The sequence below is a fragment of the Monodon monoceros genome, unplaced genomic scaffold, assembly GCF_005190385.1.
Source record: "Monodon monoceros isolate NGI ecotype Baffin Bay Population unplaced genomic scaffold, NGI_Narwhal_1 Super_Scaffold_10, whole genome shotgun sequence".
NCBI classification, from domain to species: domain Eukaryota; kingdom Metazoa; phylum Chordata; class Mammalia; order Artiodactyla; family Monodontidae; genus Monodon; species Monodon monoceros.
This window is the reverse complement of record NW_021703766.1, coordinates 4751070-4766354: the sequence shown is the minus strand read 5'-3', so window position 1 is coordinate 4766354 and position 15285 is coordinate 4751070. Positions and strand designations below refer to the sequence as shown.

Genomic DNA, 15285 nt, shown 5'->3' with positions numbered 1-15285 from the left:
ATGAGGGTTGAATGGCCGTTCTCTGACCGTTGCTGTACATACCAAGGGTGTGTGTGTGTCTGTGTGGGTGGGCGGGTGGCGCCCTGGTCTCCCTTCAGGCACAGATGGGGTTTCATCCTCGTTGCTCATCCCCCGCCCCCCTGCATCCCGGCCCATCAGAGGCCGTGTTTCCGCCCCCTGAGCACAGCTGCGGGGACCCTCGACTTTGCTCCTGCGGTCCCCACAGAGGCTGAGCCCAAGCCCACTCCTGCCCCTGGGGCCTTCGTCTTCCCGGCCAGCACCAGTGGCCGTGGGGGGTTGTCACCAGGGTTAATGGGGTGTGTGATTCTGGTTCCCAGGAAGCTTCCCGGGCCTGTGAGAAGGAGGTAGGGCCCCCGCTTTGCTGCAGGGGCTGCCAGGGCTTAGCCGCCTACCAGCTTTGTGACCTCAGGCAGTCACCAAACTCTCAGGGTCTCAGTGTCCCCATCTGTAAGTGGGGATCATCATTCTAGTGCCCGCTTCGAGGGGCTGTCATGGGGGGTGGGGTGAAGCGCGGGTCTTGGCGTGCTGTAAGGAACCAGCGAGCCCCCACACCAGCTGGTGAGCATTGAGTGCCTTGCAACACGGGCCTTGGTTTGTCAACAAGTGTTTGATTCTCACCGCGTGCTTCACGGGGCGGGGCGCTCACCATCTGGTGGAGACTGCCCGCAGCTGTGCAGCATCTCTTAGGCACCAAGACGTTAATAGACCTCATTTGACGTGCCCTGGGCTTCTAGCGGGAGAAGAAGCATCACCCCCACCCCTTTTCTGCAGGTGTCAAAAATCAAGGCTCAGAGAGGACAAGTCAGAGATCACAGATGCTCAGGTGGGGAGCATAGCGGGCGGTTCTGACGGAGCCCAGCCTAGTTTGCCAACATCGTGTGGGCAGGGAATGGATGCCGGCTCTGCCCCAGTTGTCCCACGAAAGCAAGATGCCGGCCCGTGGCCCCCGGCCGCGGGTTGGAGTGGAATCGGCCTTTGGGATCACAGGAGCAAGGGCTTCGGCTCGGGCTGGCCTGGCCTGGTGGCTCCCAGGACAGAGGCATCTTCGCGGAGGTGGAGCCTGGGCGTGGCCCCCGCGGGGAGGCAGAGAGTGGGGTGCCTGCCGGGCAGCCTGGGGTGTAGGACCTGGAAGGGTGGTGTGGCGGCCGGTGGAGGGGTGGGTGCCAGACTGCGTTTCCTCCAGGGAACAGCGACGCTGGCAGACTCCTGGCATTTGAAAGGTCACTGCAGCAGAGGCTGAGCTCATGCTAATTAGCGAGGACACCTGCCAAAGGCCCACTCGGGGCGGGGGCGGGGGCGGGGGGGGGGGGGGGGGGGCGGGGCGTCCCGGAGGTGCTAGGCCCTCTCGCTCCTCTAATTGGACAGAGGCCCTGGCGGATGTTGCTTCCCTCCTTAGCTGATCTGGGTTCAGTAGGGCTGTGGTGGGACTTTCAAGCTAAATGTCACCGAGAAGGCTTTGTGCTCAGGAGGCCTGGCGGGCCTCTCTCTGCCTGTTCTCCTGAGTGCGGACTGGATGGAGGTGCCTGGATGCGCAGAAGGGGATGGTGGCAGGGATGGTGCCGTGCCCGTGGCAGACGTGACTAATCAATCACAGCACGCTTCCACTGAGTCCAGACTTGGCTTCGGCTTTTCCACGTAGCCCTGTGGCTGGGGGTCTCCACACAAGACCCTGCCCCAGGTTGGGTCGGGAGCATGGACTCAGGAGCCGGGTGGCGTGGGTTCGACCTCCCGCTGAGGGACCTGGGCGAGTCCCATAACTGCTTTGTGCCTCTCTGCTCTGTAAACTGGAGGTGATGGTATACCTATGTGGTGGGGTGTTGTGAGGACCAGACGCGTGAACACACAGAGCCTGTGTGTCTGCCCTGGTTCTGCTCCCTGGCTCCTGGGTCGTCATCAGTCTTGTTAAAGGAAACCTGGAAAGTGTCCTCTTTCACAGAAGACAAGGACCATAACTTAGCATTTATGTATGTCACGGCTGGTATCGTGCACTGTTTATGGTTGGTTTCTGGGTCTTTATGTGTGAATGGGGGGGATTGTTTTGTTTTGGGGGGACTCTGGGTTTTGAAAGTTAGAAATTCATTCTCCCGTCTGTGACATTAAAACATGAGCCGGGAGAATTCCCTGTTGGTTCAGTGGTTAGGACTCTGAGCTTCCACTGGCAGGGAGCGCAGGTCCGATCCCTGGTCGGGGAGCTAAGATCCCGCATGCTGTGCGGGCGAAAGAAAACGAAAGAAACCTGAGCACCTGAGACAGGAAGTTGGAGGCACGCCGGACATTGCCCCCGCCCCCCACGTGCAAGCTCGTGCCCGCTCTCCCATGTTCCCCCTCTCCCAACACGGGCGGAGCGGAGCCCAGCGCAAGGCGTGAGGACCTCCCTCTCCCTACTCAAAGTTGCCCTACTTTGAGCCCCTGCAGAGCTGTTGGCCGCAGAGATAGAAGCTCCAGAGCCTTTAAAATGGACGAGTGCCTTCTGCCTGGGTCCAAGTAGGTCTGCCGTGTCTGATTGGGCGGGTTGTGCCCTGCTCAAGGGCAGCTACTCGAGAGAGTTGAGGGCCTCAGATCCTGCCTGCGCGGTCCTCCCCTCACGTGCTCTGATGCTGTACCGCATCGCCCCACCCCCCCATCAGGAAGCGCGTTTCTTTCTAATCAACACAACGTGCCACGTGGGCTCTCGAGGGCTTTGACTGCAGACTTGCCAGAAGTACTGAAGGGGGTCTGCAGAGAGAGGCTGGGGCTCACCCGTTTCCCTGGCCACCGCTGTCTCCCACAGATGCGGCCCCTTTAAGGAGGAGCAGGAAGCTAAGATCAGTGAGGAGGGGGCTGTGGCTCCCGGGATGGGATGGGACGGGGAGGTGGGTGCACTGAGCAGGAGAGCCCAGGTGGGAGGAGCGGAGGCTGGAAGCTTGGGGAGTCGCTGGAGTTCTGCTGGGAGCCCCTCTCTCAGGAGCCCGGCTGCCCCCAACCCATGAGAACTTGCCCAGCAGATGCTGGTACCCGGGGCAACCGCAAGTGGAGGCCGAAGAGGTGAGACGGGGAGGGAGGCGTTGGGACAGATACGTCAGCTGTGAGGGCCCCTTGTCCAGAGCCCAGCCCCTCCCCATCCCAGAGCCCCAGGCCTGGCACCACCTCCCCCGGGGTTTGGCATCCTCAGGGCTGCATCCGTGGCACGGTGAGTGCCACCGTTGGCAGCGGGCTCACGTCAGACCCTGTGAAGGCAGAGTGGAGAGGGGTCATTCCCTCCCCAGAATCCGGACCCGGGTGCTGAGGCGGAGACGATTTAAGTGTGTGGAGGTGTTCTGGGTTTTTGGAACCAACAGAGAGGGGTCATCAGACTACCTCCATGTGGTCAGGTGACTGGGAGAAAAGGTTGCCTGACAGGCTCAGGTGTGCTCTATCTACTTGTTGACTGTGGGGCTTAATGAGCCCCAGCATTTGCTGGTTTGGGGATTATCTGTAAATGGTGTTGGTCTGTTGGTTTGGGAATTAGCTAGATGAGTCTGTGATCTCCGTGAACTGGAGTTGGCTGGTTAATTTGGATTAGCGGCACCAGCAGGGATGATCTGAGCTGGGGTTTATCTGCTAGTTTGGGAATTAGCGGGGCAGGCGGGGATTACCTGGCTGGAGTTTCTCTGTTGATTTGGGAATTGTCTGGGTCTGGGGATGTCCCATCTGTTAGACACCAGCTGCTCTCCCCTCACCCCTTCCTCGCAGATGACGGGAAGTTATCCTTGGAGGAATTCCAGCTCTTCTTTGCAGATGGCGTCCTCAACGAGAAAGAACTAGAGGGTCTCTTCCACACCATCGACTCCGACAATACCAAGTGAGCTAAGTCCTGGGGGCTGGGGCCGAGAGGCAGCGTTTCCCTTCTCTCGCAGGGGCCAGTCTCCACTGCCCACTCCCCTGGAGGCACAGAGACCTCAAAGTCCCCAGCCCAGCTAAGAAGTCCCATCTGTGTGGCCCCGCCTGGCTGGGGCGATCTGGGGAGTGGACAGGTTGACACTGCGTCGGCAAGTGTTTGTCTTTTCTGAGCACACGTGGCGAACCTGGGAGAGACTGTAGATTTGCAGAATATACACCGGATAACGAAAGGGAGAGATGAGCCACCTTGACCTAGTTCGGACCCCAACGCCTTGTGCTTAGCCCTGGTCTCACCACGAGCTCGGTGATCCTCTCCGGATCCCATCCTGAACCAAACTGTCCTCGCTCTGACCTGAACTCTCCCTCTCACCCTGTACCTAATCACCTTTTCTCCAGCCCAGCCGGAACCCTAACCTGTGTCTCAGTCAATCCCAAACTCCGGCCCCAGCCCTCAAACTCTAAATCCCTAAATCGAGTCCAGACTGCGCATTGTACTCACACATGCCGACCCTTCCCAACCTGAACTCCAGCTTTGCCCTCTCTTAGTGATCCCCAGGCAGGTGAGGCCCGAGCCCCCTTCTCCACTCCACACCTGAGTTCCTCGGGGCTGTTTGGAGCAGATTTGATAAGCTGGGGTCCCCTGCGACAGGCTAGAGATGGTCTGGACGACGAGCTGCCACCAGGCCCGTTGGCAAGGGACACAGCATGGGGCCGCCTGGGGCCAGAGGTGGGGCTGAGCGTCCTGGGAGCCAGGGTGGGGCAGGCGGAGGGGGAAAAGGCCCCTTGAAAGAAACGGCTTCCTGCCGCAGGCTCCAGGGGAGACCTTTGTTTCTGGAGCGCCCCAGGGAGCTTGAAAGGGGAGCGGCAGGTGCCTGTGGATTATTTATCCTCATTCGGGCAGCTGGGTCTGGGAGGAGGCGGCAGTGGTGAGCGTCTGTGAGTGTGGGTAGGCGGACTTACCACTAGCAAAGCCCAGACCCCTAAAGACCTTTGGGTGTCTTCTTTCCAATGTTCCCCAGATTGTGAGCTGTAAACATCCCCTCCTTGGGATGCTAAACAGGTTTTCTGCCCAAAACCGTTCACACGGCTCAGAAAGGTCGGTGAAATGCTACTTTGAGCACAATTAAACAGGCTTCGTTTCTGCAGGACTTGTCGGCACTTTTCACCAGGTGATGCGGATTTGGGGAACCTCCAAGACAGAGTTTGCAGGGCCTTTTCCCAGAAGCCTCTTGACGAAGCCGGCGCGCTCTGTAGGCCGGCATCTCTCAGTGAGGGAACTGGGCCCAGAAAGGGAAGGTCATCAGAACCTGCACAGAGCTCAGGTCCCTTGGCGTCCGCCGCCAGCGCCCCGCCCCGCCGTGTCTGCGTTCTGAGGCTGCCGCCTGCGCCTTCCCCGGTGTGGGTGGCCTTCTCGTGTTCGGCCTCCTCTGAGGAAGGACAGGAGGATCCCAGGTCTAGAGTGAGAGCAGGGAGGGCAACCCGCACCCCCAGCAGAGCCCAGGACCCAGCAGGCAGGGATGCCCGGGGCAGTGCGTCTCGGGAGAGTTCTGCTGACAGCTTGTCACAGCCGTGGGCTGTTCCCCTCGCTTTTCCCAGCCCCCGGTTTAGCCCCATCGGCTCCTGATGTGGTGGGCAGGCTCTGGGAGAGGAAAGGGGTGGCGAAGCACGGTGAGGGGGTCAGACAGACGCACACACATGGAACCCTCGGGAGGGGGCGGCATCCTTCACCTGCTGTTCCCGCACCTGTAAAGCCGGGGTCACAGTGTCAGCACATAGGGTGAAAAGAGAAGAGGCCCAGGAGGTGTTTTCCCAGCCACACTAGGCTGTGCTCGCTAGGGAGGGAAGGAGGGCGGGAGGCACGGGACAGGCCAGTCTCTGAGTCCCTCTCATTCTCTGTCTCTGCAGCCACGTGGACACCAAGGAGCTGTGTGGTAGGTGCTGGTTGTGCAGGGACAGAGGCTTGGCTGGGGTGTGTTTTCTGTGAGGGGAGGGGACTGGGGAGAGGCAATGAATGAGGGGCACAGATGGGATTGGTGGGAGGGCCCAGGGGGAGGGGCATGATCCTCCTATGTTTGACCTGTGACCCCTGTCTTCCTTTCCCCCAGATTACTTTGTGGACCACATGGGGGACTACGAGGACGTGCTGGCCTCCCTGGAGACCTTGAACCACTCTGTCCTGAAGGCCATGGGCTACACCAAGAAGGTCAGCGGGCGTGGGTGGCCCTTGGGGGTCCGAGGGCTTGAGTGCTGGTTTGGGTCTACATTTCCCCAGAACATCCTCACGCAAGGGTGCCTGGATTTGTGATGACAAGTGTTGGGTGAATCTGGCTCTGAAGTGGGCTTTGCTTGGGGCTTCTAGAGAGAGTGAGGGAAACTGAAGTGCCTGGAGTGGCTTGCTGAACGGCACTGTCTAGCAGTGTCTGGTTCAGAGCGTGAGGCCCTTTCCCACAGTTGGGCTTGGTCCTGGGATGGAGTCCTAGAAAAGAAGCGGCAGTCACCCTGAGGACCCCAGGGTCCTCGGACAGGTGTCAGACCTGACGATGCCACGCCCTTTACAGGGTTATGGATGGGGTGGGATGGGGGTGGACTTGAGCATCTGAACTTGACCGGGAATCTGAGGGTGTCTGGGGTGAGAACGCCATGTCCAGACGAGGAGACGTGAGCTGGGCAGTGGATCCATTAGGAGTGTTGGGAGGGAGCCAGGGGCAGGACTCTGCATGTCCTGGAGAGAGGGCTCGGGTGTGGCTTCAGAGTCTGTGCCCGCAGGCCTGTCACCTCCTTGTTGGCATTTATGCCCTGGAGGAGGGCAGAAGGAGGGAGATGGGGCAGGTTGTGGGCTGGGCGTCATTGTAGTTCAGATGGGCATAAGCAGCCCGCCTCCCAGCTCCGTTTCCCACCTGTGAGTCTGCACCGCCTCTGGCTGGTGCTTCTGCGGGGAGCAGTGGGGTGTGTTCCTTCTCTGTATCCACAGAGAAGAGTCACCGTGAATTTCCCGAGGCTCTATGACAGCCAGGATTAAACGCTCACTTAATCTCCCCAGCAGCCCTGTGGGTAACAACAGTCAATCATAACTATAAGTGACATAACCATGGAAACATAGCTTTCATAACTATGGAAACAGGCTCGGAAAGATGAACCCTGTAGGGTCGTGGCCAGACAGCCAGAGCTTCCTGCTGAAATGGGAGGGGAAACTGAGTCAGAGACCTGGCCGGAGGTATGGAGCACAGCATGGGACCAAGCTGACCAAGGCGTGTAGGAGGGAGTGGGCCACGCTGTGATGGACATGTAATGCCCGAGGGCGTGCAGCCTATCTGAGCTGTGGGAGCTCAGGAAAGACCAGCCCCACCTGCTGGTTGAGGCCAGGGAGCTTAGCTGATGAAGTCAGCCAGACCAGGCTGAAGGACCCCAGCCAGTCACTTCTCTTTCTGAACCTCAGTTTCTCCATCTGTGGAATGGGAGCATTCATAGAAGGCAGCATGGAAAGCCCCCAAGCTCTGGAACCCTTGTGCAGGGTGTCAGCCCCAGCCCCTCTCCTCACGGCTGAGTGAGGCACACTGGTTGCCCACATGGGACTCCTTGCGATTGAACTCACCGCCTTGAGCCTCAGTTTTCAAATCTGGGAATGGAGCCACTGCCCAGCAATGTTGTCTTCCGTATTAATAAAACGCATACTTGTTTCTTGGTCTTTGGGCATAACTATTCAGAGATGTGACACAATTCTCTATCAAGAGACGATTTTATTTTATTTTTTAAATTTTATTGGAGTATAGTTGACTTACAATGCTGTGTTAGTTTCAGGTATACAGCAAAGTGATTCAGTTGTACATATATTCGTTGCTTTTCAGATTCTTTTCTCATATAGGTTATCACAGATTATTGAGTAGAGTTCTCTGTGCTATACAGTAGGTCCTTGTTGGTTATCTATCTTATATGTAGTAGTGTGTGTATGTTAATCCCAAGCTCCTGATTTATCCCCCCCGCCTCATCACGTTTCCCCTTTGGTAACCGTAAGTTTCTTGTCAATACCTGTAAATCTGTTTCTGGCTTTTTTTAATCTCTTCAAAATACTGTGTTTTTTTGGTTGTTTAAAACTTTCTATCAGAGTATACTTGGTTTACAATGTTGTGTTAGTTTCAGGTGTACAGCAAAGTGAATGTTATATGTATATATCCATTATTTTTCAGATTCTTTTCCCATATAGGTTGTTACAGAATATTGAGTAGAGTTCCCTGTGCTATGCAGTAGGTTCTTATTAGTTATCCATTTTATTTATAATAGTGTGTATATATTAATACCCGCCTCCTAATTTATCACTTGCCCCCATGTTTCCTCTTTGGTAGCCATAATTTTGATTTTGATATCTGTGAGTCTGTTTCTGTGTTGTAAATAAGTTCATTTGTATCATTTTTTTAAAAATTAGATTTCACATATGAGCGGTATCATACGATGTTTGTTTTTCTCTGTCTGACTTCCTTCAGTTAGTATGATCTCTAGGTCCATCCATGTTGCTGCAAATGACATTATTTTCGTTGTTTTTATGGCTGAGTAATATTCCATTGTATGTATGTGCCACATCTTCTTTATCCATTCCTCTGTCAATGGACACTTAGGTTGCTTCCATGTCCGGGCTATTGTAAATAGAGCTGCAGTGAACATTGTGGTACGTGGCTCTTTTTGAGTTATGATTTTTTCAGGGTATACGTCCGGTAGTGGGATGGCTGGGTCCTATGGTAGTTCTATTTTTAGTTTTTTAAGGAACCTCCATACTGTTCTCCATAGTGGCTGTACCAATTTAGATTCCCACCAACAGTGCAAGAGGGTTCCCTTTTCTCTACACCCTCTCCAGCATTTGTTGTCTGTAGACCTTTTGATGATGGCCATTCTGACCGTGTGAGGTGATACCTCTTTGTAGTTTTTTTTTGTTTTTTTGGCTGTGTTGCGTCTTTGTTGCCACGCGCAGGCTTTCTCTAGTTGCAGCGAGCGGGGGCTACTCTTCGTTGCGGTGTGCAGGCTTCTGTTGTTGTGGAGCACGGGCTGTAGAGCACAGGCTCAGTAGTTGTGGCGCACAGGCTTAGTTGCTCCGCGGCATGTGGGATCTTCCCAGACCAGGGGTCGAACCCGTGCCCCCTGCATTGGCAGGCAGGTTCTTAACCACTGCGCCGCCAATCCCTCTGATTGTAGCTTTGATTTGCATTTCTCTGATAATTAGCGATGTTGAGCATCGTTTCATGTGCTTTTTGGCCATCTGTATGTCTTCTTTGGAGAAATGTCTACTTTGATCCTCTGCCCATTTTTTGATTGGGTTGTTTGATTCCTTTTGATATTGAGCCGTGTGAGCTATTTGTATATTGTGGAGATTAAGCCCTTGTCGGTCGCTTCATTTGCAAATATTTTCTCCCATTCTGTGGGTTGTCTTTTTGTTTTGTTTATGGTTTCCTTTGCTGTGCAAAAGCTTTTAAGTTTCATTAGGCCCCATTTGTTTATTTTTGGTTTAATTTTCGTTAGTCTAGGAGGTGGATCAAAAAAGATATTGCTGTGATTTATGTCAAAGAGTGTTCTGCCTATGTTTTCCTCTAAGAGTTTTATAGTGTCCGGTCTTACATTTAGGTCTTTAATCCATTTTGAGTTTATTTTTGTGCATTGTGTTAGAGAATGTCCGAATATCATTCTTTTAAGCTGCTGTCCAGTTTTCCCAGTGCCACTTATTGAAGAGACTATCTTTTCTCCATTGTACATTCTTGCCTCCTTTGTCATAGATTAGGTGACCATAGGTGAGTGGGTTCATCTCTGGGCTTTCTATCCTTTTCCATTGATCTACATTTCTGTTTTTGTGCCATTACCATACTGTTTTGATGACTGTAGTTGTAGTATATTCTGAAGTCAAGGAGCCAGATTCCTCCAGCTGGTTTTCTTTCTCAGGACTGCTTTGGCTATTTGGGGTCTTTTGTGTTTGCACACAAATTTAAAAATGTTTTACAGGGAAGCCCAGCCATTGATAATTTGATAGGGATTGCATTGAGTCTGTAGATTGCCTTGGATAGTACAGTCGCTTTGACAATATTGATTCTTCCAATCCGAGAGCATGATATATCTTTGCATCTGTTTGTGTCATCTTCGATTTCTTTCATCGGCGGCTTACAGTTTTCAGAGTACAGGTCTTTTGTCTCCTTAGGTAGTTTTATTCCTAGGTATTTTATTCTTTTTTTTTTTAACATCTTTATTGGGGTATAATTGCTTTACAATGGTGTGTTAGTTTCTGCTTTATAACAAAGTGAATCAGTTATACATATGTTCCCATATGTCTTCCCTCTTGTGTCTCCCTCCCTCCCACCCTCCCTAGGTATTTTATTCTTTTTGATGTGATGGTAAAAGGGAGAGGATTTTAACATCTACCGATACAACCTAAAGCAGTTTGCAGGATTTTTGCTGTTAGAGTGTACCAAAGGCTGCATGATTTCCTAGTGATGGTGGTGATGCTATGATAGATTGTCACAATGGTGACTGGCATTTCTTGCATGTTTTCTAACCAGTTTTTGTTTGGAGAAGTGCAGCTCGTTGATTATTTCAAATACGTCTCTTGCATCCATTGATTTAGGGTGACTCATTTGCTTTTGTAGATAGGCAGTCATAGTATCATGGTTAACCAGTGTAGTTACTGTCTTCATTTCTGATATGTGTTCCTCCTGTTTCTCTGTTGTGTCCTGCTGCGTTTACCCTGAATTCTCACACATTGTAATGGCGCTACGTCAGACATCCTTGTTTTGCTCCTGATGTTCAAATGCATCTCTCTAGTAGTTCTTCACTAATTATAATATTAATAGCAGCTCTTATTTTAGAAGCCTCTGCAGTCTGATAAAAAATATTTTTGTGCTCCCTTCGTTAAATGTTGCCTTAGCGGGTGGTAGTGAATTTTTTTTCAAATGCCTTTTTGGTATATTTTTTCAGGGATCATATGATTTTTCTTAAACTATTGATGGGGTGGATTCTATTATTAGATTCTCTCCTATTGAACAGTCCTTAGCTTCCTGTGATAAACCCTAATTGGCACATTATTCTTTTACCACGTTGCTGAATCTTGTCACTAGCTGAGTGTTTTATCTCTGTCTCTATCAGGAATTGAGATTGGGTGATAGGGAGTGAACTGTAGGTGGTTTTGAATATCTTTCTGTGTGTGAATCAGCTTCTCTAACTTAAGAGTCATGTTTCTATTCAAAAATAGAAAGAATCCATAGGCTTGGGTGGAGGTACTAAACAGGGGGAGGGGATTATTATAATAGTGATTTTAAAGTCAATCCTAATTTTAGGTAAACTTCTGGTGTCCATTTTAGTATATTTTTAAACAAAACTGCCATGGACATGTTCAGTTTTATGATCGATTATGCATAGTATGTTCTTATGATTTTTTTTTTAATTCTAAAACATTGAAACAAAACAGGCACATGACGCAGATGACGTTTAATAAAACATCTGCTGTTACAGCTCAGGTCTTGATTTAAATGTTGTACTGTTTTGCTGCATTTAAACTTCTACTTAACAGAGTTTTGCCTGTTTCAATTAGTTGTTTCTAGAAACGAGCCCCTGACATGTTTATTTAAATTTAATTTATACAGTATGTTTTCTCTTGTATTTATTTTTTAATTCTTTTCTTTCCTTAAAAACAAATCTTTTGTATTGAAGTATAGTTGATTTGCAATATCGTGTAAGATTCAGGTGTACAGCACAATTCAGTTTATATATATATATATATATATATATATATATTCTTTTTCAGATTCTTTTCCCTTGTAGGTTATTAGATAATATTGAGTAGCATTCCCTGTGCTATACAGTAGGTCCTTGTTATCTGTTTTATATATAGTAGTGTGTATATGTTAATCCCAGCTTCCTAATTTGTCCCTTCACCCACCACCCTTTCCCCTTTGGTAACCATAAGTTTGTTTTCTGTGTCTGTGAGCCTCTGTTTTGGAAATAAGTTCATTTGTGTGTTTTTTTTTTCTGTTAGATTCTACACGTAAGCGATATCATGATATTTGTCCTTCTCTGTCTGGCTTACTTCACTTAGTATGATAATCTCTAGGTCCATCCATGTTGCTGCAAAGGGCATTATTTCCTTCTCTTTTTATGGCTGAGTAATATTCCATTGTATATATGTACCACATGTTTTTTATGCATTCCTCTGTCAGTAGACATTGAGGTTGCTTCCATGTCTTGGCTATTGTAAATAGTGCTCAGTGAACATTGGGGTGCATGTATCTTTTTTTTTTAATTTTTATTGGAGTGTAGTTGATTTACAATGTTGTGTCAGTTTCAGGTGTACAGGAAAGTGAATCAGTTATACATATACATATATGCACTCCTTTTAAGGTTCTTTTCCCATATAGGCCATTAGAGAGTATTGAGTAGAGTTCCCTCTGCTGTACAGTAGGTCCTTATTAGTTATCTATTTTATATGTAGAAGTGTGTACACGTCAGTCGCAATCTCCCAATGGATCCCTCTCCCCCCTTACCCCCTGGTAACCAGAAGTTTGTTTTCTACATCTGTGACTCTGTTTCTGTTTTGTAAAGAAGTTCATTTGTACCCTTTTTTTAGATTCCACATATAAGCGATATCATACGATGTTTGTCTTTCTCTGTCTGACTTAATTTCACTCAGGGTGACAATCTGCAAATGGCATTATTTTGTTCTTTTTTTATGGATGAGAAATATTCCATTGTATGTATGTACCACACCTTCTTTATCCATTCCTCTGTTGATGGACACTTAGGTTGCTTCCATGTCCTGGCTATTGTAAATAGAGCTGCAATGAACATTGGGGTGCATGTTTCTTTTCAAATTATGGTTTTCTCCAGGTATATGCCCAGGAGTGGGATTGCTGCTAGGTCATACGGTAGTTCGATTTTTAGTTTTTTGAGGAACCTCCATTCTGTTCTCCATAGTGGCTGTATCAATTTACATTCCCACCAACAGTGTAGGAGGGTTCCCTTTTCTCCACACCCTCTCCAGCATTTATTGTTTGTAGATTTTTTTGATGACGGCCATTTTGACTGGTATGAGGTGGTACCTCATTGTAGTTTTGATTTGCATTTCTCTAATAATTAGCGATGTTGAGCATCTTTTCATGTGCTTTTTGGCTATCTGGATGTCTTCTTTGGAGAAATGTCTGTTTAGGTCTTCTTCCCATGTTTTGATTGGATTGTTTGTTTTTGATACTGAGCTATATGAATTGTTAATATATTTCAGCATTTAATTTCTTGTCAGTCGCATTGTTTGCAAATGTTTTCTCCCATTCTGTGGGTTGTCTTTTCATTTTGTTTATAGTTTCCTTTGCTGTGCAGAAGCTTTTAAGTTTAATTAGGTCCCGTTTGTTTATTTTTGGTTTTACTTTCATTACTCTAGGAGATGGATCAAAAAAGATACTGCTGCGATTTATGTCAAAGAGTGTATGTACTGCCTGTGTTTTCCTCTAAGAGTTTTATAGTGTTGGCCTTACATGTAGGTCTTTGATCCATTTGGAGTTTATTTTTGTGTATGGTGTTAGCGAGTGTCCTAATTTCATTCTTTTAAACTGCTGTCCAGTTTTCCCAGCACCACTTATTGAAGAGACTCTCTTTTCTCCATTTGTATATTCTTGCCTCCTTTGTCATAGATTAGGTGACCATAGATGAGTGGGTTTATTTCTGGGCTTTCTGTCATGTTCCATTGATCTATATTTCTGTTTTTGTGCCAGTACCATACTGTTTTGATGACTGTAGTTGTAGTATATTCTGAAGTCAAGGAGCCTGATTCCTCCACCTGTTTTTCTTTCTCAGGGCTGCTTTGGCTATTCGGGGTCTTTTGTGTTTTCATACAAATTTTGAAATTTTTTGTCCTAGTTCTGTGAAAAACGCCATTGGTAATTTGATAGGGATTGGATTGAATCTGTAGATTGTCTTGGGTAGTATGGTCATTTTGGCAATATTGATTCTGTATCTACTACTGAATCTACTGTATTTATAGTTTTTATCATTATTATTTCCTACCACCTATTTCCTTTGGTTTATTGTTGTTGCTATATACTTTTTCATATGTGAAAAGGAATGCTTAAATTTTTTTGGATAATGAAGTTTGAAAGTTTAGAAATCTACCTTTGAATGATACTTTCACTGCAGTGATAGATTTTAGTATATAGGATTAATATTTCCTCTCTCAATATTCTCTAATAGTTTGTTATATCCTCACTTATTTCTCATTTCATGGTATTAGGATAAAACCAAGTAACCAGTAGTTTGTATTCTATTTTTTTTAATTTTTTTGAGATTTCTTCACTGCATATTATTTTGACTTAAAAAAATTTTTTTTTAATTTGGTTGTGCAGGGTCTTAGTTGCGGCAGGCAGGCTCCTTAGTTGTGGCATGCAAACTCTAGCAGCATGCATGTGGGATGTATTTCCCTGACCAGGGCTCATACCCAGCCCCCTGCGTTGGGAGCGTGGAGTCTTATCTACTGCGCCACCAGGGAAGTCCCATATTATTTTGTTTTTATAATTCTCCCATGGATACTTGGGAAGAAGATGTGGATCATACTTTGAGAGTATAAAATCTGAAAATAACTATCCCTTCTTTGTTGTGAAATATATGTTGTTAAAAGACAACTTTGGGGCTTCCCTGGTGGCGCAGTGGTTGAGAGTCCGCCTGCCGATGCAGGGGACACGGGTTCGTGCCCCGGTCCGGGAAGATCCCACATGCTGCAGAGCGGCTGGGCCCGTGAGCCATGGCCGCTGAGCCTGCGCGTCCGCAGCCTGTGCTCCGCAACGGGGGAGGCCACAACAGTGAGAGGCCCGCATACCACACACACATACAAAAAAATGACAACTTTGTAAAAAGGTAAGGTTGTCTCTTGTACAAATAGAAAGTATACACATGTGAAAGATTTTATTTAACTCCTTAATTTGAGAACCAGTAGGATGTTACACTGTGTCCAAGGAAAATTCAAAGAACATTTGCCATGTATGTAGGCAACCAGGAATTCTGAGATGAATCTGTGAATAAATGCAAAATTGGTCACTGTCCACAGGACAATAGTCAGTTGAATTCTGCCAGACAAAATTCATATGCATTTCTGTGGATGAGAATTATTTGCATTATTGTCAAGTTTTTACATGCTAGAGTTTTTTGTTGTTTTGTTTTTAAATTTTATTTATTTTTTTGGCTGCATGGGGTCTTCATTGCTGCACGCAGCCTTTCTGTAGTTGCAGCGAGCGGGGGCTACTCTTCGTTGCGGTGGCTTCTCTTGTTGCAGAGCACGGGCTTCAGTAGTTGCGGTGCGTGGGCTCAGTTGTGGCTCGCGGGCTCTAAAGCGCAGGCTTAGTAGTTGTGGCACACAGGCTTAGCTGCTCCGCAGCATGTGGGATCTTCCTGGACCAGGGC

General features: G+C 48.5%; 1 protein-coding gene across 7 annotated transcripts in view; it reads left to right on the top strand.

Annotated features, from left to right (window-relative positions):
- The first annotated feature begins 2144 nt into the window (after positions 1 to 2144).
- Positions 2145 to 15285, top strand: part of NECAB2 (N-terminal EF-hand calcium binding protein 2) — a 33287-nt gene continuing 20146 nt past the window's right edge. For 5 of the 7 annotated variants that reach the window (XM_029213442.1, XM_029213444.1, XM_029213441.1 and 2 more), the window contains exons 1-4: positions 2571 to 3371; positions 3733 to 3841; positions 5785 to 5810; positions 5985 to 6082. In XM_029213442.1, the coding sequence (XP_029069275.1) occupies positions 3362 to 3371; positions 3733 to 3841; positions 5785 to 5810; positions 5985 to 6082 (243 nt within the window). In that variant the 5' untranslated portion in view covers positions 2571 to 3361. Of the gene's footprint in view, positions 2506 to 2570; positions 3372 to 3732; positions 3842 to 4667; positions 5049 to 5784; positions 5811 to 5984; positions 6083 to 15285 lie in introns of those variants that run through there. The other 2 variants (XM_029213445.1, XM_029213447.1) reach the window with 2 other exon arrangements.